Here is a 21,489-nt window from a genome sequence, read left to right on the forward strand (position 1 = left end):
CCAGAAATTCCACACAAAATATCCACTGACATACGATGGAATTGATGATTTCTCATTAAATATTGTTTCCTTCGTAATTTTCAAATATACTCAAAGCTTCAAAAATATTCATGTTCGTTATCTCCGATACCACACGAATCTCCTCATAAAGTATATCTTGGAATCGATGATTCCTCACTTCGTATTGTTTTCGAATATCGGTTCTTTCTTCCACTCTCACAGTGACTTCATAAATCATTGATACAAAAATCTACGAAAAGAAGATTCCTCACTATTCGCTGTACTTAATAAGATTTCAAAACATTCTCTATTACTCGATCTTTCTAGGATATTGATTCATATATTTCAAGAAATACGTTTCGCCACTGCTATCTATCCCTACTATTATGAGCAGCTTAGTTCTTTTCCCCTTAAATCTTTCACTTAGAGCTCCACTGAAATGTTTAATCCCAATTATCTTGAAGCATTGGGAATGCCAATGCTTCTGAAGCTGTTCTACGGAACTTTCCTAAAGAGAAGCGAATTGCAACTGATGTTGATTAAATTAAAATGAATTCTGTCGAGCAGTAGGAAAACTTTTTCCTTATATCTTCCTTGTTCTAAGAAAATGCTTGAGTAAAATTCTAATCAGAGTTTTCGAGTTTTGGTAGATTTGTTAATACGAATACTATTGCGAGAGAAAAATAAAATTATAAATTAAAAAAATATATAAGGTTCATTATTTCATGTGGGTGTTAAATGAATACGAATACACACACACATACACACACACACACACACACACACACACACACACACACATATATATATAATGACATTTTAAAAATCTTAAAATGTGTGTGTGTGATGATATTTTAAACTCTAATTTAAATCTGAATTTATTTAAAAAGCCTTATCTTAATTTAGACCATAATAATTTCATTCTCTTATTTCCTGATCCAATTTCACTTTCTCTACTTAATTAATTCAAGGGAAGCTTTATAAAATTGCTGAATCGGCTATACGCCGACAATTTCACATGTTCTGCTTGAAGGGGCAACATAACGCTGACTTTACAAATTCTTCTAAATACCCCTGTGTTTCCCTTGTTTTTTGAGTAACATGCCATGGAAAACCCTATTAAAACACCATAGTCTATAAGACAGGGATAATTCGCTTCTATCTCTTTTTACACCACTTCTTGACTAATCTGTTGCTGTGAGCGGACGTGCCTTGTCCGCGCCTTATTGTAAATAAATCATGCATGCCTTCCGGGAGAGATTAAAGCGAACTTTAAAACTTCAATGAGTCTTTCTGTCTTCGAAACTGCATTCTGCTTCAAGCAAAATAATGCTATATATATATAACAAGGTATTGCTGAATCTGACTGACAAATTCCATGAGGTGATTGCAGGTATCAAGAGAATGAAAAATTACCATAAAAGTTAGAGTCACAAACCATGTTTAGTCGAATGTAAATCGAAAAAGAAGAACGGCCAAGCAAAGAAAGGAATTAAGAGGAGAAACTTTCTTGTATGCATATTATTCATTCCCACGGGGAAAATAAAAGCAGCAATGCAAGTATTGATTAGTGGAAATTGCAAAATCTCACTTAGCACAAAGCACATACCAGAACCACCACGTTCCACGGAATCTAATCCCTTGAATTTCTACTTTTGGGGCCACCAGAAATCACTTATTTATCAAATCCCTATGAATACAAGGAGAATCTTGCAGCACAGATCGTTGTCGTTTTAGTAGATATCGATAGTATACTGGGTATATTTGAAAGTGCCAAGTAAGATTTTATCATTCGGTGTTGACTACTCAGTGGTCTTTGCTGTCACCACTTCGAACAATTCCTATGAAAAATTCTAGTCGTTTCCTTTCTGATGTTGAACTTGATGCATTTTCTATAATGTGCTTTATGTCAAATATATGTCTTTATACATATTATTATTCCATTTTGTTTTACTCAAAGTCACAACCATCATAACTATTTTTATAATTTTCTTCTTCCAAATGATTTTTGCAGTCACTTATTCTATGACAATTTTTTTTATCGTCTGATAACTACTGCCATTATTCTGAATGTGTCGATCAGGCAATGCCGTGTAAAAGAGTTTTCAAAAATATTTGTGAATAGCTTTTAAATAAATTTACCCTCTTTAGAAAAGCCGTATTTAATCATAGAACATGTTCCCGAAATTAAACTGTTACAAAAGAAAACATATTTGATATTAAATTCCTAAAAAATATAACAACCAGTGAGAATGTATGGCTCTGCAGATAGCGCTCTCTCTAAGTATTCATAATTCCATGGGAAGCGACCGATCATTGGTTCAAATCTGGCTGCATTAACAATGAGTAAACATTTGCTTTTGTAATGTCTTTTTTTTTTTCCTTTTCTTCTATCCCTTGTATTAATATTTATCCATTATATTAATAAATTAATACTGTATCTATAAATATGAACTGTAATTAAGATTGTTAACTGCAATACTACCCCACCTCAAGAAAATTTTACAAGTTTCTTGTACTGTTTATAAAGAGATATATGATTGAGTTCCGCATGATACAAAGTCTGAAATGAAGATAGAGCCTTTTTTTTCATTCTAGTGTAGCTTACAAATTTCTGTAATTAATTTCATCTACGTGACAATATCATCCACATCGTCTATATCTTACCATTCGATGTTTCATAACTTGAAACTCAAATGTTTATTAGAAGCAACGCGTTGTGCATAAGATTCCGTATTTAAATTATTCTAGTCTGCACATTTACGCTCGCAGTGGTTATGCGGTGGTTATTAATTTGAATACGAGACGCCTAGCAGTCGGAATATTCGGGGGCAATATCGATGCATATCACCGCTTATAATGGCTTCCAAACTAGAATATGATGTTGATTAATCTGCGCAATGTCTTTACTAGACATTGCTGGAGCTGAGCCATTCAATTCTCGAAATATCATTCGGTTTCCCAAGCGTAAGATTATCTTTACGAAACCGCATGATATTATTCTTCGTATGATGTTTAACTTGTGTTTCCCGAGCCAGCTTGTAATAAAGTTTTTCTGTTAAGACACAGAGTGTGTGGGTGTTTCGACAATGTGTGCACTTTATTAGATTTATGAATATGTCACTGTAAGAATGGATTAAAATATTTTGCATAAAATTTTCTAGAAATTGGAAAATAATCAGTTTCTTAATATCAGAGTTCAGGATGTGGCTTGGACGAAAGAACAAAGCATTGATGAAAATATAAGTAAAAATATTGTGTATTACTTGAAAAATATTGCGAAAATGTATTAAGTATATATCTGCGAATATATTGTTACAAAATTTTTTCTCTTACAAATAACGTCAATCAATTGTAATAACTCAGCGCATTCAATCGCTATAGTTCAGCAGCTTTCTTGCTGTCTAATTCTCCAGTTTCTCTACGTGTCGGCGACTCCGACTCTTCTCATACACGACTTCTGACGATACACACACTTTTTTCCTCAGCTTCAGATTGCCTGTCTTTTATAGTTCCGGGAGGTAGGGCTAGAATCGTCCAGACCAATCAGGGCGTATCTGAGTATATCTTGGTCCCTACTGGATGGATCGTGAAACTTCTCGAACTTTCCAGTATGATCCATTTAATCGCCAAAGTCGCCAAATCCATCGCCAAACGCTCGCCAAGTTTATCGCTAAGCTCTGAGGTCATTGACGCCTCACCCGCTCAGCATGCACAGGATAGATCTTACAACTTTTTTTCCACGATGACACTATTCATGCCGGGTAGCAAGATTACAGATTTGTAACAATATGAATAAATTTAGACAAAGTGATTTGTAATCGTTTCAAATTGTCTCAACATTTCATAGTGAAAGATATTCTTATCAACTAAGATGGGGCCCTATTATTGAATAAATTGTGAATGGAATATTTCTATAAAGATTTCTTTATTTTCAAAATTTATTTCAGTAAAAATCGAATATGTCGCTCTTTTACATAGGCTTCTTTTAGGTAAGTATATGATTTTGCATATTCAAAGTAATATTTCAAAAGTTCCCACATAACAATTTAAACTGCATTCAAAATACTTTCAAACTATGCACCCGTAACAAAATATAGATACTTTGTTTTCAATATTTCTTCTAATATCTTTGTTCCATAGGCGAAACTTGCATCTTTGTTCCATAGTCATAACTTATTATAAATTTTAATTACTAGTAATAATTATTACTAAAACAAAAGCGAATCCGTATAGTGTATAGATTGCGATTGCTTATTTTTCTAATACAATCAAATTATGGAATAACCTTTGATGTTTCAAGATATGTTTGATACAGATATATTTATTTCTGTGGTACGTTTGATGTCACATTTCTATTTAATTCTTTGTTTCCTGGACTGTTTTTAATTTTACTTTTCGAAACAGTTAAGTATCTATATTCATTCGAATTGAAATAAATGTCAAAGTATTATAATTACAAATTTTATTTCTCAGTTACATGAAATAAATGAAATGCCATATTATGAGAAACAACTTCCAACTTTTATTACATATACTTTACAGAATTATAATTATCGTTCATAATATAAAAAAATAACAATGAATAATTTGCACTACTGATAACACTTGTTTTGGTCATTTTTTTCCTCTTCTTCTTGAAATCTTTCTGGCATAAAATTAATTGAATATTTTTTTATTTATTTTCAGAATCTGTTAATATTATACAAATAATTCTCGTTTAAATTTACTTGCGCTACTACCTTTAATAACTTTGTTGACTGGAATTGCAGAAAAAAATTATTTGTCAGATCAAAACTGATGTGATATTTGTTTGAAAATGGCGTTTCAAGCACCTAATATTACACAAATTATGTAAGCAGATTATTTTATGAAAATGTTGATGACTTCTTTTCCTTCGTTTAATTATGTAACTTTCGAAAAAAACAAAACACCGAAGGCGTAAGTTTTCGATATTTTCAACACATTTTAATGGCGAATGTAAAATTTTTCGGAATTATACTTTATTGCTCTGTTGTTTGTTACAATGGAGAATTTGAACAGCGTTGTTTGAAACATTATTGGAAAATCATAAGAGATCTCGAAAAGCTTCAAACTGAAATCTTCAGCAAGACATAGGCATGAGAAACAGATTCAAAATATTAGTTAAATCTTCTTTTCTGCTAATCATCATTTAATACCCGTAAAATTAACTATATTATTAGTTAAGGACAATGAAATGTATTTTATTATATTACAACAAATTTTATCATTTTTAAATCTTCTTTGTGGTAAATTTTAGTTTTGATTTGAAAAGTTTATATTACTGTTTTATTGGGGTACAATTTTTAATAGGATTCAGACATATTTTCTGCTTTCAAAATCTAAAACAGAGTTTTAATTTACGAAGGATTTAAAAGATTTTTAGCAAAACTAAACTAAAAATTTAACGAATATAAAAATGGTAAGTGTAAATAACCGGTATATGAAAAAAAAAATAGTTTTTAACTATAAGTAGTTTTATAAAAAAGGATCTGCTAACTGGAAATAACAGAGTTTAAAGAATATAAGATTTCACTTTAGATTGAGGAAGATATCTACGACGCAATGTAGAAAGAAAGTGGAGAAAAGAAATAGATTTTGTTAAGGAGTCTGATAAAAAATACTAAAGTTAAAAGAAAATTAGCTTCTTCAATTGGATGGGTAGAAAGACAGTGCATTAATATAAAATAAACTGAGAGACCCTGAATTTAAGATGACATCTTTCCTCTTTAAGAGGAAAGAATGATATCCCACTATTAGAGTTTTTAGTATTTTATTCAGCCGGGTCTTTCAACTTAGGTATTTTAAAATCTTTTATATATACTAATAGGAGTTGGAATTAAATTTATTGCTTTAATTAACTTTTTTATTGAGTCTACATTGTTGAAAAAATTTGAATGTCTCATTGTTATAAGGAAAATTTTCAACATAATTTGTTCATCATCATTAAGATGACTCTATTATCACTCATTTGAATCTCCAATATCAATATCTCGAACTTGTTATTTCTTGACCACCCCCCCCATATATATGTGCGTGTGTGTGTAGTGATATTTTAAAATAAAATTTAAACTCAATTAATTTCCAAAGTTTTATCTTAAATTAATTCATATTAAATTCATTCTAAAATATTTTCTTAATTTCCTGATCCCATTCCACTTTACTATTTAATTAATGCAACAAAGCTCTGTGAGAATGCTTTAGTCAGCGGTTCTCACACTCCGAGTTAGGGGATAAAATACTGTGCAGCTAAGCACAATTTTTTAAAAGATCCCTACAATTCCCTTACTTGTGTTTTACATGTGATGGAAATCTCACAGTATATATTGAGGATAAGAAACTGCTAATTTGAGGTTCAATCCACATAGCAAATTTCATCTCTCTAGCTGAAAGCGTTTTTGAGTTATCATGTTCACAGACTTAGGAAAATGCAGCTATAATTTCTAAATATATATAGACCCGGAGAGAATTTAAATCAGAGAGATTCGTCGAAGTCCCGTATTCGAAATTTTTGACAATTCGAATGCTTTATTGGATATTTCGTAAACGAGAAAATGATAAAGGAAAAAACTGAAACTAGTTCCAAAAAGAAATCAAACAGAAAAACGGAATTGAAAAACTTTTTTTCACAAGATGATAAAGAATCTCCAAATTTATCAATTGACGATGGCAACAAGACTTGTGGCAAAGAAAATGCCATTAAATGTTCAAATTGGTGATTTACTCAAATGATCACGAAAAAGAAAACAGTGAGTGGGGTCCTCTCAGAACGTTCACTCATATTTTCTAATAACGGCGTTATCTTGTAGAACGCCTGCAATGCATTGGCGTGCAATAGTTAAGAAATATTAACGTTTTGCGTGAATTTGAAACGTCCATTGAATCTATCAGGTTATCCTTCGAGAGTGTTTTGGTGACTCATTTCTAGCATACGGTTAATAATATGAGAAAATCGAATTTATGTATTGAATGCTTTTTCCTACTGATTAATATAAAAGTTTTGCTCAAATCTACAGTTGTAGTCATAAAATCAAATACTAAAACTATTATATTTAAGTCAGTGCGTTTTTGAGTTATCGTGTTTAAATGTTTTTGTTCATACTTCGTTTTGTAGTATCGTGTAAACTTATATTCGAAATGCCGGATGAACAAATTCCTTCTAAACGGATTTTACTCAAAATTTGATAGAAATCAAGAAATTTGGTTTAAAGACCATATGCCAATTTCATCTGCCTAGTTCAAAACGTTTTCGAGTTATCTTTATCACAGACGGACATTTTCCAAAATTGCATTTTTACAACTAAAAAGCGAGATTCGTCAAATGTTTCGTTACAATTTTTTGACGATTACAATACTTTATCTATATCTTGTACACGAGAAAATAAGAATGTTAAATATGCGAGGTAAGATAAATATTCTTGGCATATTCTATGAAGATGAATTTAAAGAAAAAAAACTAGTTTACTTTGTGAAAGAGCGCTTTTGATATTGTTACGAATCTGTAATGCTGCTTCCCAGCATAGTTGGTTAAACCATCGGAAAGAATGTTTTACAGTCATCTGTACTGGACGGAGTCCAGTGTCGCGTTGGAGGTTCCAGAACTTAGCGTGAATGGCGACTTGGCTACGAATTTGGCGCCTTTGGTGCCAAAATAGATTATACCTGAAACATTGAGAACTTTCCCGATCCGTCCAGTAGGAACGGAGATACGCCTCGAACGTTCCTGATTGGTTGAGAGGCTTCTAGCTCCGCCTCCTGATGCCTATAAAAGGAAGCAGTCCTGCCGCTGTAGTTGTGAACCGGACGGTGAATTGAGTTGTGGACCAGTGGAGTCGAAGAGTAGTCGGAAGCGACGGTGAAGAACTCGTGTTCCAGGGACTAGCGGAGCAGCGAAGGAGTAGAGCTGTTGTGTATGCTGTTGTATGTTGCTGTGTATACTGTTGTATGCTGCACGTCTCGGCTGAAGATAATCGTCTTCTGTGCTGTATATAGTTGTCGTCTTTGTGCTGTCCTGTGTGTCTTCGTGTAAATAAACGGCGTTGTTTTATTTTCTACTGGCGCCTGCTGATTGAGTGTTCTCCACACCATATAACTCCCACTATCCAAACGAACCCCGGAAACAATATTATATTTTTGAAAACTCTTAGAAGACTACGCTAACTTTTATTCCTAATGTTACAAAAATAATCCATATTTTATCAGTTGCAATTTATGTCCTAATTTTTAGAAGTATGATAATAATATAAATTAAACTTTATGTTAAGTAATTTTAGAAGTAATCAATATTCGAAGCATTTTATTTTTTCAACAGAAATAAAAATGACACGATGACAAAAAATATAAAGTTAAAAGTGAAGTGGCTTCATTTATTCTTCAATTCCTTCGTTGGTATGAAGCTAGATAATAGATTATAAATTGATTGATGAGTCATTATTAGTGATTTAAAAAATGGCATGACTGAGGAATACATTAGTTCCTATGTTTACATCACTCGCCATATTTCATTTTTGTAAATAATCTGCTTATGTTTCTTAAAAAAATCCCAAGCAATAAATTCGAATTTAAGAATTATGACGTGGAGGCTACATATATGCAATTAATATAATCAAAGCGAAATTTCTGAAAGCCACGGCAAAAAGTATTTCCATTACTTCAGAAATTTTCTCATTAAATCTCAATTTTATTACTACATCCTTTCAAAATGAGCTAAAGGTATCTTTTCTATTTTTATAATGTTGGAAATAGTATCAAATTGATTAATTATTCAAATTCGGTGCAGCACTCAGCTATGAGAAAGGTTTTCCATCAATTCCTGGAAAAATTTGAATATTTATTCTGCTAAATATTCGGGAAGACTTAGTAATAATAATAAATTCATGGCTTTAATCTATCCTCTAGCTCGTTCTTAAAAGCGAACAGCCTAGCTTAAAATCCGGACGTTATATATCTCAGTAAATTAAAGTTTTAGAACATTAGGATTTTTTTCTAGTTAATTTTCGTCGTCTTTTCAGCGCCTAACTAGGAAACTTTGGTTAGTTCAGCTAAAATAGTCACAATTCTCTCCTATTCCTTTTTATTTTTATATTTTACATTCCGGCTGAAAGGCAGGAAGAAATATTAAATTATGCACGGAATATGGCTAAAGAAGATGATTTGTTTGATTTATTAAGTTCGTAAAGCTCTTCGATAAAATTTATTGAGACGGTAAAAGAATATCTAATAAGTTCTCATGGAGAAGATAGAAAAATTTTAATAATTCAGCTTTGCGTTAGGTTTCAAAATCTGCTCGGAGCTCAATATTTTTATGAATATTAATTTATTGGGGATATTCTTTAAATTGAAAAGACAGCTTGAAAGATTGAAATTTTTTTTAATGAGTTTATACAATTTATTTCGAAAAATTTAAAAATGAATCTGCATTTAATATAATGGAATTAGTATTAATTAATACCAAAGCAATTGAATTGAAATAGATTTAATTAAAAATAAATTTAACTGGAATGTCTCATTTCAAGAAAGTGTAAGAGTTATACTTTAGTGTCATTTGAAGATTTATTGAAAAGTTAAATTTTATTTCAGATATTTTTTTAAATTATTTTAAAACCAAAAATGTTTCAAGTTCATTTTATTTAAAATAACACAGACTTTTTATAAAACAAAAATGACAACAAAAAACACAAGAATGTTTTACTACATTCAAATAATTATTATGAGATTTTAGCACAGTAAAAAAGGACGGTACTTACGTATTATCGGAACCAGGTTGGCGCGAATTTTGGCCACCCTGGTGCGAATTTTGGCATTCAATCTAACCAGTAAGCAAAATAATTTCTTTACAAATATTTAAAGTATTTCACTGCATTCAATCTAACCAGTAAGCAAAATAATTTCTTTACAAATATTTAAAGTATTTCACGGCATTCAATCTAACCAGTAAGCAAAATAATTTCTTTACAAATATTTAAAGTATTTCACGGCATTCAATCTAACCAGTAAGCAAAATAATTTCTTTACAAATATTTAAAGTATTTCACGGCATTCAATCTAACCAGTAAGCAAAATAATTTCTTTACAAATATTTAAAGTATTTCACGGCATTCAATCTAACCAGTAAGCAAAATAATTTCTTTACAAATATTTAAAGTATTTCACGGCATTCAATCTAACCAGTAAGCAAAATAATTTCTTTACAAATATTTAAAGTATTTCACGGCATTCAATCTAACCAGTAAGCAAAATAATTTCTTTACAAATATTTAAAGAATTTCACGGCATTCAATCTAACCAGTAAGCAAAATAATGTCTTTAAGAAAAACCACGTATAACACGTAGGGTAGCCAAATTTGGCGATTTATGCGAATTTTGGCCTGGTTGCGTTAATACGTAAGTACTAATATTAAAACATAAGGACTAATATTAAAACATAGTTAAATTTTATATAAAACTTGAATTAACCCTTTAAAGAGTCATTTTTTTTTCTTGTTATATTATGTTAAAATATTTTTAGGCTTGAAATTAGAATAAGAAACGGGGTTCATTTAGCTTATCAGATAAATAAATTGATAAATTTAATTTGATTAATTAATAATTAAGTAACAAATCAAGACACATCATTTTGTCTGAGATAAAGAACTGAAGCATCTAAGTTTCTGACTTACTAAAAAAAATTGCTAGAACTTATGTCAACCTACATAATTTCATACAAAGATTGATAAATTTGGTGGGAAGCATACTTCCCACGGCTCTAGAAAGGGTTAAATAATATTCTAAATGAGGTGGGATTTCATTTTTCTCCTTATTAAGCATTTTTTAAGAAAATAATTCAATCTGTTGATGTTATTATAAGACAGCGCATATTTAACTGTAAATAATCAAATATTAAAAAGATTATCGCAATAAAGAAAATCTCTTAAGCTTTTCTTTTGTGTGGATGAATTACATTCTCGATAAAACGAGTTTGCATTCTGAAATTTAAAGAGCACAATATATTATAGCATTAAAAAACATTATTTATTTTATCGTCTGCGTTTTTAAAATAATATTTTGCCATCATTTCTTAACTAAATTTACAAATCCATAAATATATAATAAAATATTATCTCTGAAATTATTACTTTTATTATCGTCTGTGTTTTTATGATGCTATTTTGGTCATCGCTTCTGAATAATAATTCCAAATTCATAAAATTAAATCAAAATTAAAGAACTCGAGATTTATATTCGAAATCAAAGTATTCAAAAAAATTTGAAATTTATCCTTTTTGGAAATATTTAATTCCGAAATTTATCTATCTTTTTTTAATTGAATGTTTTACTTTATAAACCAACTCTAAATACAAACTATTAAATTATGAAACAATGAAAGATGGATAAAAATATATTACTTCAACAGGGTATAAGATTTTTTTTTAAAAAATCATTAGAGCTAAAGAAAATGGTATTTTATTGTTGATTAGGTTCCTTTTTTTTTAAATGCTAAAACAATACTTTTTGTGAGTTAATTCTGGAAAAAAAATTGCGAGCTTTTACTTCCAAAGAAATTATATATCAAATCTAGTAACTCTAAGCTTAAAGTTCTACCATGAAGTGTGTTTAGAACCAATTCTGCATTGAATTTGTTCGAAATATTCTTTGATCTGAAAGTTTTCCAAACTAATAGTTTAAGCGTACTATGAAAAAAATGTTTGATCTTTAATATTTTAGTCCAAGCTTGAATCAATCCGCCCAGAAACGAAACTCTGATTTCAATACAGAATACATTTGAATATAAATTCATTGTTTTTTCTCTCCCCCCAGGAAGCTCTTACTCAGTTCTGAATTCGGGGGAGCTCCTGATTCATGGGGTCCTGGAGAAAGACTCCCATCGGACGTTCCACTGCCAGACACGTCATCGGCTGACGGGGGAAATGGTAATGAGCGTCAGTGCCGGCAAAATCGTCGTCACAGGTAAAATAGATTTGAAGTCATTTATTCTTTATAAACCAACAATTTTTACTTTAAATAGTGCATAAGTGATTTGTTACCTCAGGAAAAAAATGATTTGGTTATTATTTTACTTCAAAGAAGAATTCTGCAAAACAGAAAATAATGTTAAAGGATTTGTTTGTATACTTAATATTTATAAGTGTCCCTTTACTGAATATATTTCAGGGGTGGTTTTTATTTACTGAGTGGCATACCCGACTGGAAAAAGATACTTTGCAATATCATTGCTTTATCTTCACATTTTTTAATAAGCGTCCCTTTCCTGAATATATTTCAGGGGTGGTTTTTATTTACTGAGGGGCATACTCGACTGGAAAAAGATACTTTGCAATATCATTGCTTTATCTTCATGCTTTTTTTTTCAGCGTCCCTTTCCTGAATATATTTCAGGGGTGGTTTTATTTACTGAGGGGCATACTCTACTGGAAAAAGATACTTTGCAATATCATCGAAATCATTTATCATTGCATATCATTACGTCCCTTTGCTTTATATTCATGCTTTTTTTTTATCAGCGCCCTTTCCGGAATATATTTCAGGGGTGGTTTTTATTTACTGAGTGGCATACTCGACTGGAAAAAGATACTTTGCAATATCATTGCTTTATCTTCACTTTTTTTAATAAGCGTCCCTTTCCTGAATATATTTCAGGGGTGGGTTTTATTTACTGAGGGGCATACCTGACTGGAAAAAGATACTTTGCAATATCATGCAAACGTGAAGATTCACGTTTTTTTTATAAGCGTCCCTTTTCTGAATATATTTCAGCGGTGGATTTTATTTACTGAGTGTCATACTTTACTGCTATAAGATACTCAGCAATATTGCTATGTTATCTTCACAATTATTTTATGTATCTTTCCTGAATATGTTTCTACTGCAATAAGGTATTCAGCAATACTGCTACGTTGTCTTCACAATTTTATACGATCTTCAAAATAGGAAAAAACCTTTTGAAGATATTGTACAATATCTCATGCTAATAGGATATGTGTCAAGAATATCATCTTTTTAGTATGTTTACTTGCCTTAAATTAGAATACTTACTGTTTTGTGAGATCTTATTTAAAATTTGATATGGATTAAATACAGGGTGGTTATAATTAAACTTCCCCTATAAGCAGCATCATACAATATAAACGGATGAACGAATTACAGCGAAATTTGGTATATAGGCTATACACGAAATGCGCTCACGCAATTTCAAAAAAAAAGTTTCATAATATTCATCAGAGGGCGCCTTTTTCTGTAAATCATTAAGGTGTACGTACACACTTGAAGATTTTTTTTTTAATTTTAACTTTAAAAATCCAGTTTTTTCACAGTAGGTTATTAATATATGTTTAAACTCATTTCAGTGAGAAAAAACCATATTACACTAATTATTAATTAATTAAATAATATTTAATGAGCTAATTAACCTATTTTTTGAAACATATCTTAAATTCTAATTTGTACAGACACACAATTCTAGTTGGAAATGATGCCTAATATTAGTCTTCATATTGTCTGCCTCAAACAAGTTATAAAAATGTATAGTTTTTTTAATCATTTTTTTCATCAATGATGTATAGAAAAAGCGAGATTATTTCTGTCATTTTAACTTTTAAACAGCTATTAAAAATTTATTTCTATAAATATAATTTTGATTGAGGTACAAAACATCCTCTATTCTATACAGATTATTTTGATATATAAATAACTGTATTTGGTTAATTTTTTGTTGATTTATGATTGTTTGAATGAAGCAACATAGTGTAAAAATATCATTCTTCATAAAATGAGTTTTAAAAATACAGTGACTAGAGTTTTTAATGAAACCACCCTCAGAAAAATGATTATAACTCGAGAAATATTTCGAATATTGACAACATCATGTTATCGTTTGAAAGCTAAAGGATCAGAGAACATTATTAAGCAATAAAAAAATTATTCGATATTTTGAACGATTATCGAAGTTTCAAGTGTGTACATACACCTTAATTTTAACACAATAAACACCGAAAAGGGAATACAGACACAATATTAACAATCTAGAACAAGAATTATGAGTAATAAATTGTAAAACCGGGAAAGGCTGTCAATTTTAGGGAAAAAAAATGTCGATATTAGATTGACACGTTTGTGAAGAAGAGGAAGCTTTATGAAAAACGGGTTAGGATAAGAAGCGATTTGCAGTCGTCGCCCTATTTTATGCCTATGTTTTCGGCTGTAATGATGGCGGTATCTTGTTGCGACATTGAATGACTTAAAGAACTCTTTAACGCTTCATGTGCGAAATATCACAACGATCTGCTGTTGAACACACTGTCCAGTCACTTGAAATTTTGCAGATGAATGAAGATGGTCACATGGAACACCTTTTCTTACATCATTCTGGACATGGTTAACAACTGCTCCTTTTGTACTATTTCGTCCTAATCTGTTCTTGTTTCTGCAAACTGAGCTGTTTTTCTCAAATAAGACACTGTTATTTTTTCCTTGCCTTTACTTGAACTTGAAAAGAATGGGTAATTGTAATTTATTTTCAGCTTCCATAATTTATTTTATTTCACTTGTTCTTTCATATATTTTATATTCTCAGTGCGATTAGAATTTTTATAGGGCATTTTATCGCTATCCTAATACTTTATTATTTAATAAAATTAACTAATTTTACGTATTAAAATTATATTATGTCAGGAAAGTAAACTTATTTTCTTTAATAATATTTATATTATTTTTAAATTTTATTTCTTAAACCCCGGCAAAAACTCTCAATATAGGTAAAGAAAACTCCATCTTCTATTTTATAAAGTTGGAAGTCTTTGTTCGATTGACATTTGAAGTGCCCTGTTGCCACAGACGAAAGTACAAAGCAAAGCCTTCAGGTTCTGTTATTATTTCCGCTTCCACTTCAGTGAACAATTTCTTTATAATAACAGAAAAGACTTTCTGTGTCCGATAGTTCTGTGTGACTCTTTATTTATTTTCCTTTCTCAAAGTTTAAGTGACAAAAACTAAGACTTCTTCTAAGAAGTTGCTTGGTTTGCTGGATGTTTTTGTAAGAGTTTCTGCGAAGTCCTACAATCATATTTCTCAACAAAATACTTACTCTTTCGATTGTGGTATTTTATTTCTTTATATAACTGAAAAAACTGTTTTCGTAGACTATATGCCATAAACCATGTATTTATTATAACGCTTTCATATAGAGTTGTGAAAGTGAGGCTTTATAAAATTGCAAATTTTAGGATGCAAATAGTATGATAAAATTTATTATAGATTATCATTACTAATCAGCCTTTTAAAATGTCTCTAATTAAAATCCTCGTTCAGTAATAACTTTATTTAATACTGGTGATATGCAGTGACTGTATCTTGGCTTAGAATTGCAAGAAGAATGTGGAACTATTCCACAGGAAATTTTAGTTGCGAAGTGAATGTTATTCAGAAAATCTTTCCAGTTTATTTCAATTTGTAAAATAGTTAATAAGGAAAAAATCATAATTTATGACATTTTTCATAAATTTAATAATGCATAAGTTATTTCATTACCAACTGTTTACCAAACAGCAGTAGGGGCCTGGTGGTAAGATTTGGGCTTTGGAACCGAAGGTTTTAAATTCGAGACCCGATTCTACTGAAGAACCGTTTTGTAAGATTGTCTGGTTAGCGCTAAATCCGCCGAGGCCAAGCGTTCCTCTGCTGATGTAAAGTGGAAGCTTGGGAAAGGGAGTGCCAGCTCAGGTGTCGTCCTCGTCATTTGGTCGCAGTTCAGAATTATGAGGTCCGTCCCCAAATAACTCTAGTGTTTCTTTAAAACGGGATATTAATAAACCAAACATCGTTAAAAAATTCTATTGCATAACCATAATATAACTGCCGAAAATCAAAATTAGAAACGTTTTTACAGAGTTCTAAAAAATGAAATTGCCGTACGACAGTAAAACTAAATGTGCTTCAAACAACGGTGTGGCGTGTTTTAAATCACTTGTTAAACTCATTAACATGCAACATTATATCATGACTGCTTTAGGAACTGCTATATTACATAGATATTTGCTGTGCCACTAGAGAGACACGCCTAGAAGAGAAACGTGGATAGTTGTATTTTCATGGTAAATTTGATTAATTAAAATGAATTAATTGTAGCGTTTATTCGAATGCTTTATTTTTGTCCAACTCATTACGAGTCCTCCACTATTTCGAACAATTTTCATTGCAAAAAAAGATGAGTATTTTTTTTCTTTAAAATTTTACAGAATTGGGAATTCTATTAAATAAATGATGTATGCAAAAAAAAAAAAAAAAAAAAAAGGAGATCGCTCTATTCAAAATATATATTTAATTGCAATTACATTCATTAACTGAAACAACATGTATATTATCAAAGTTTGCTTCATTCAAATAACTTTCTCAATTGGAAATGTGTGCACTTCTCTAATTGTTTAGACATTAAACATTGTATTATGTTTAGAGTCCACATTAATATTATGAAATCAAAAAAAAAATCCTTTAATATGAAAATATAAATGCAGCGTGCATCCTGAAACAATAAAAGAAATACAATCAGTAATTATTTGAGAATATTTTGGTTATGCTTTTTTGAACATACAACTTGGTCCAATGTTTTTTGTCTTTCCTAATAAACAAAGTTAGTTATTCTTTACAAAATATAATTATGTAATCAATTTTTGAAAGTTACTTGCTTAATTACAATCACTAAATGGTAAAAACATTACTATCAAGAAAAATAATCTTAGCCGGTGACCTGGCATAGGGGTAGAGCATCTTCCCCGTGAACTGGGCTTCCCGGGTTCGAGTCCCGGTTTGTGCGTGGTTCTTCTTCCGTTGTTCTATCTGTGAGATGTGTGAATGTGCCCTCTGGTTGAAAGGGATTATGCAAGCGAATGAATGGTGCGTGAGTAGCAAAGTCATACTCTTGCCCTAGTTGGCGCTACTATTAAAACAAGAGACGCTCTCCATCCGGTTTAATCGGTGTCGTAATAGCGGGCTTGTCCGTGGCAAGTGCCATAAGAAACAACAACACAATAATCTTAAGAAATAATCTATGCGAAAATTCGAAAAATGAAATTGTTTTTCAGATAGAAAAGTTTTATTTAAAAACCTTTTTGAATTTTCAATACCAGTTCATCTAAAGAATGCATGCTAAATGCAGACATTTATAAAAGGAGAACCAGGAATTCAGATATATTTATGCCATATATATACTTTGGATGCCAAATAATTTCAGTGATGTTGAAAAATTCAATTTATATTATTTTAAATCAGCACAGGTTATGAGAGTATTCTTTTTTTTACGTTTTAATCTCAATCTTTTCTGGCAGATAATGTAAAAAAAATCACTATATTTTCATTCCAAGAAAAAAAATTCTGGACATAAAAACAAATATCATCCGCACTCCATTGTGATCTGTCCAAAGATTATTTTTTGCCCTTTAACATTCAGATAGTACCCAGATGGAAAAAAGAGCATATTTGTAAATCGTATTTTTGATTCGAAGCAAATCTTCCCCATACACTCAGAGGAATATGATTTGACTGGTCATGATAACCCACACAAAAAAGAATCCTTGGACTATGCCCAAAACGAAGGATATTTCGTGCCCACAGAAACACAATAAATGCATAACTTCTCCGATGTAGAATGGGCTTGTTCGTTTAACATATATAAGATCATATTTCTTGCGACATAAAAAAATGAACTCCATGTTTCAATCTTCTCTTGAATCTTTTCTTCAATCTGGGTAAAAGATTGCTGTTTGCTTCCTTTTTCTAAACATTCCAAAGAAAAAAAAGACATGATTTTTTATAAGCTTGGCAATTCACCCTTGTTTTTGATTAAATTTAAACCATGAGATGACATATGCTGTTGCAAAAAGGATGCGTTTATGCATCTTTTATGTACACTTAAAGATTGTATCTTGGATATAAAATTCCCTTGTATAATTATTTACAAATCAAATACAGGGATATGCTTTTTGTTGGTGTGACTTATGGCACTGACAGTTATCTGTCAGCGATTTAAACCGAGTGAACGTCCGAGTGATTTTTCAGTAGAACCAACTAGGGCTAAGAGTACGAATTAGCTACTTACACATGACAACGCTTTTTACGGGTCGGACTTCATACATGCATTTCATTCATTCATCCACAGATCGTAATTTAGACCTGAATCAGAGAATGGTCACCTAAGTACCTCCAGTGGTATTACTATCCACATGGAGTACTTTGTGACCCTTACAGATTTATACGTGCGCCAGTCACTACACACACGGAGAGTCTCCGGCCGACGGGGATGCGAATCCAACGCCCTACAAACCAGGCTATCACGGCCCTCTATGTTTTTTATAAGATTAGTAATTATTCTGCAAAGTACTCTTCGATCCGGGGATTATTCATTAAACAAAGATAGTTATTTTTAAAGAATTAAAAAAAAATAATTAATTCGATATGCGTGGCAGATAAGTAAAGATGAGATGTTATGACATTTCGAGTTATGGCAGCAGCCGACATTTTGTTCTGTGGTTTTCCTCCATCTACGCCATATCTGAAAGTGATACTTTTAAATTTTATTTTTGCCTTAACAAATCGTCAGATGAATCTCTTATGACGCTATAGGAAGCGCATGAGGAGCAAGCACTTCCTTCTCTAGTACTAAACTAGAAAATGTTTAAAAATCAAAGACAATCGATTCCAAATCAAGGTAGCCATTTTGCTCATGTTACTGCTTTAAGAGAATAGGTATCAATAAAGCTGCTATGATACTGTATGAGGTTAGTTAAATCACATTCGAAAAGATACCAGAATGATTGAGCCTTCCTTTGGGGGCCAAAATTACATTGCTAGCATAGAAATGTTTGAGAGTGTTAAGTGTGGAGATTGCTTATCATTTCCCTTCAAAAATAAACTTCACATCATTTTCAAATATGCTTTACATCCACGATTTTATCTCACGCGATTCTTTTTCCCTTCATTAAGTTGAAGAAACACCTCCGTGGTAAAAATTTTCATCATTATGAACAATTGTAAAAGCTGAGAAGACGATTTCGGAAAACGTATTAAAAACTGTATTCTAGGGCGTGAGATTGAAGACTAGAAAAAAGGTGACATAAATACATTCCATATAATAGGGAGAATTTTTCGGAAAAACCACGAAAAAGTGAAAAATAAGTACGGGTGATCATAAACAGCTACTTCGACCAGCTCGAAGGCTCACGGATAATTCTGAAGGGTTGTGTGTCTCAATAACACAAGCAGGAATTACAGTCGAGTTCTAAGGGATATCACCGACCACGGTATAACCCTCCCCCTTAGGAGATATGTCCCCTCATCTATGGGGGGTAAACGACCACACTCCATTTCTGTACTCAGAAAAGTAGCAAGAACCCACCACTATTCTGGAAGTTTCTCACATTCATATCTGAGGTGTCACCTGGCGGGGGACGATAATTACTGATAATTATTTTTATTAATTTATGATTTTTCGTTTTTTTTTAGCTGTCACAACTTTATATATTGTCTATGTAGATATATTTAATTACCATCAAACGATTTATTGTCGGAAAAATTCACTTTTGCTCCTCCTAACTGATTTAATTTAAAAAAATATATTTGAAATATATACTTAATTTAGTTTGCAAATCATTTGAAAGCTACAAGCTTACAGGGAAACGATCCTCGCATCTTGGAACCATGACTAAATGTTAAGTATTATCCCGTACATCATATTTATAGCTTCATTGTCCATTTATGAAATATTATATTTTAATTTGCGATTTATTCTGTGCTGTGATCTTAATTTCACTTCCTATTCTCGGTTTATATTTTGTGTCATTTATTTTCACTGGCTTACTCGTGATTTACATATTTTTGAATAGATAGGATTAGTAAGAGTTTCATTAATAATTAACTATATCATCCTGAAAAATGTTCGATAAAATCGGTAAATTATATGTGCACAAGTCACAAAGACGTGCAGATGTTATATTAACCCTTTGGGTACACGTTTTCTTCTTTTGCATTTGGAGAATAGTGTTTTGGACATTTAAAAGCAGTACATTTGATGCAAAAATTCATTTATTTCATATTATTCATGATATTGACATAACTTAAAGTATTTTGTATTTCAAAAAAAACTGAAACAAATTAAAAAATACATTATCTTCTGATGCCTTAAATGTACCTTAAGGGTTAATCTTACTTCAAACCGCGATCTTTTTTATTTAAATGTCAAGATATTTTATCAGCCTCCATATTCTTTAATGATTTTATTTTAGAATAGCAATATGATTTTGTATGCAAATGCAGCAAATCAGATGTAAATGATGCTTTTATTAGATCAGTTACAAACTCAAAATTAATTAGTTCATTACTATTTCTTAAAAAAGAAGCTCAAGTTTCTATTGACAGGAGCGGATGAAAAATGAATAAACACTTTCAAATCGAAGAAAACCAGAAAATTTTATCTTTTACAGCGCGTAAAATGATGATATTTTTTTTCCCTCTAAACGAACATTTACTTCCATTGTCATTCAGAATGCGATTTTTTTATTCATTTTTTTTTCCGCTGAACATTTTTTGTCTTCGCATTTTTTCCCAAGGGGCATCTGAACTGATATCCGTCCAGACATAGATTTAAAAATTTAAGAGAACAAGAAATAAAATCAATTTCGATACTTTCTCTAAGAAATAAAGTAAAATAAGAAGGATTACGATTATTTTTTTCTGTGTTGTGGTTTGTTGAAAATGGCGATGCATGTCTTTCAGTCGTTCTTGAACATTTCCGATTCTTCTTTCAGAGTGTTGGCAACATTTATTAAATCATAGAGAATGTACCTCAGGAGAGCTTGTAGGCGAAATCTTATTTATGTAAACAAAGGGATTAGACATAGAGTTTTGAAATATCATATTTGGAAAAAGAGAAAGTGGAGAAAAAGCATAAAATTCAATTTTCTTCCTAAAAATATAATTTTAGCGTTTCTCATTTTTTTTTCTAGTCATGTGATTCCTTTTTTTAAGTGAGCAACGAGAAAAGCTCTTTCAGTATTATTTTTTAAAAAGTTCTTCGTTGATTCAAGTAAAGTAATAAATAAAGCAATACAATTCGTATAAAAAAATACGTCCAGCTTAAAGAATTTCTAAAATTGAATTTATCCGAACAAAATTTTATCGTGAATGCCATCTTAGTTTTAAAAAAACCATTAAATTTAAAGAGTCTAAAAAAACTGCTTGATGTTAGTTTCAGATAAAAAAATAAATTCGAAAAGTGTTTTTTTAAATATTCCCAAAATTACTTTTAAAATGTGTTATGTTCAAAATATGTTCAGAATGGACAATATATAAAGACTTTTTCAGTACACATTTCAAACTATTGTTGAATAATAGCATATTATTTTTGATTTTCATGGCATCGGTGTTTGCTTTAGTTTTGTAGCTTTTTATTTTTGCATGATAATGTAACGTTAATAGAAACAATGC

General features: G+C 30.9%; 1 protein-coding gene across 2 annotated transcripts in view; it reads left to right on the forward strand.

The window, feature by feature from the left end:
• The window catches only part of LOC129957478 (cell adhesion molecule DSCAM-like), a 538,584-nt gene that overhangs the window by 348,719 nt on the left and 168,376 nt on the right, over positions 1-21,489 (forward strand). For both annotated transcript variants that reach the window (XM_056069803.1, XM_056069802.1), the window contains exon 4: positions 11,818-11,967. In XM_056069803.1, coding sequence (XP_055925778.1) covers positions 11,818-11,967 — 150 coding nt within the window. The remainder of the gene's footprint in view (positions 1-11,817; positions 11,968-21,489) is intronic.

This window comes from Argiope bruennichi, chromosome 11, assembly GCF_947563725.1.
Source record: "Argiope bruennichi chromosome 11, qqArgBrue1.1, whole genome shotgun sequence".
In the NCBI taxonomy this organism is placed as follows: domain Eukaryota; kingdom Metazoa; phylum Arthropoda; class Arachnida; order Araneae; family Araneidae; genus Argiope; species Argiope bruennichi.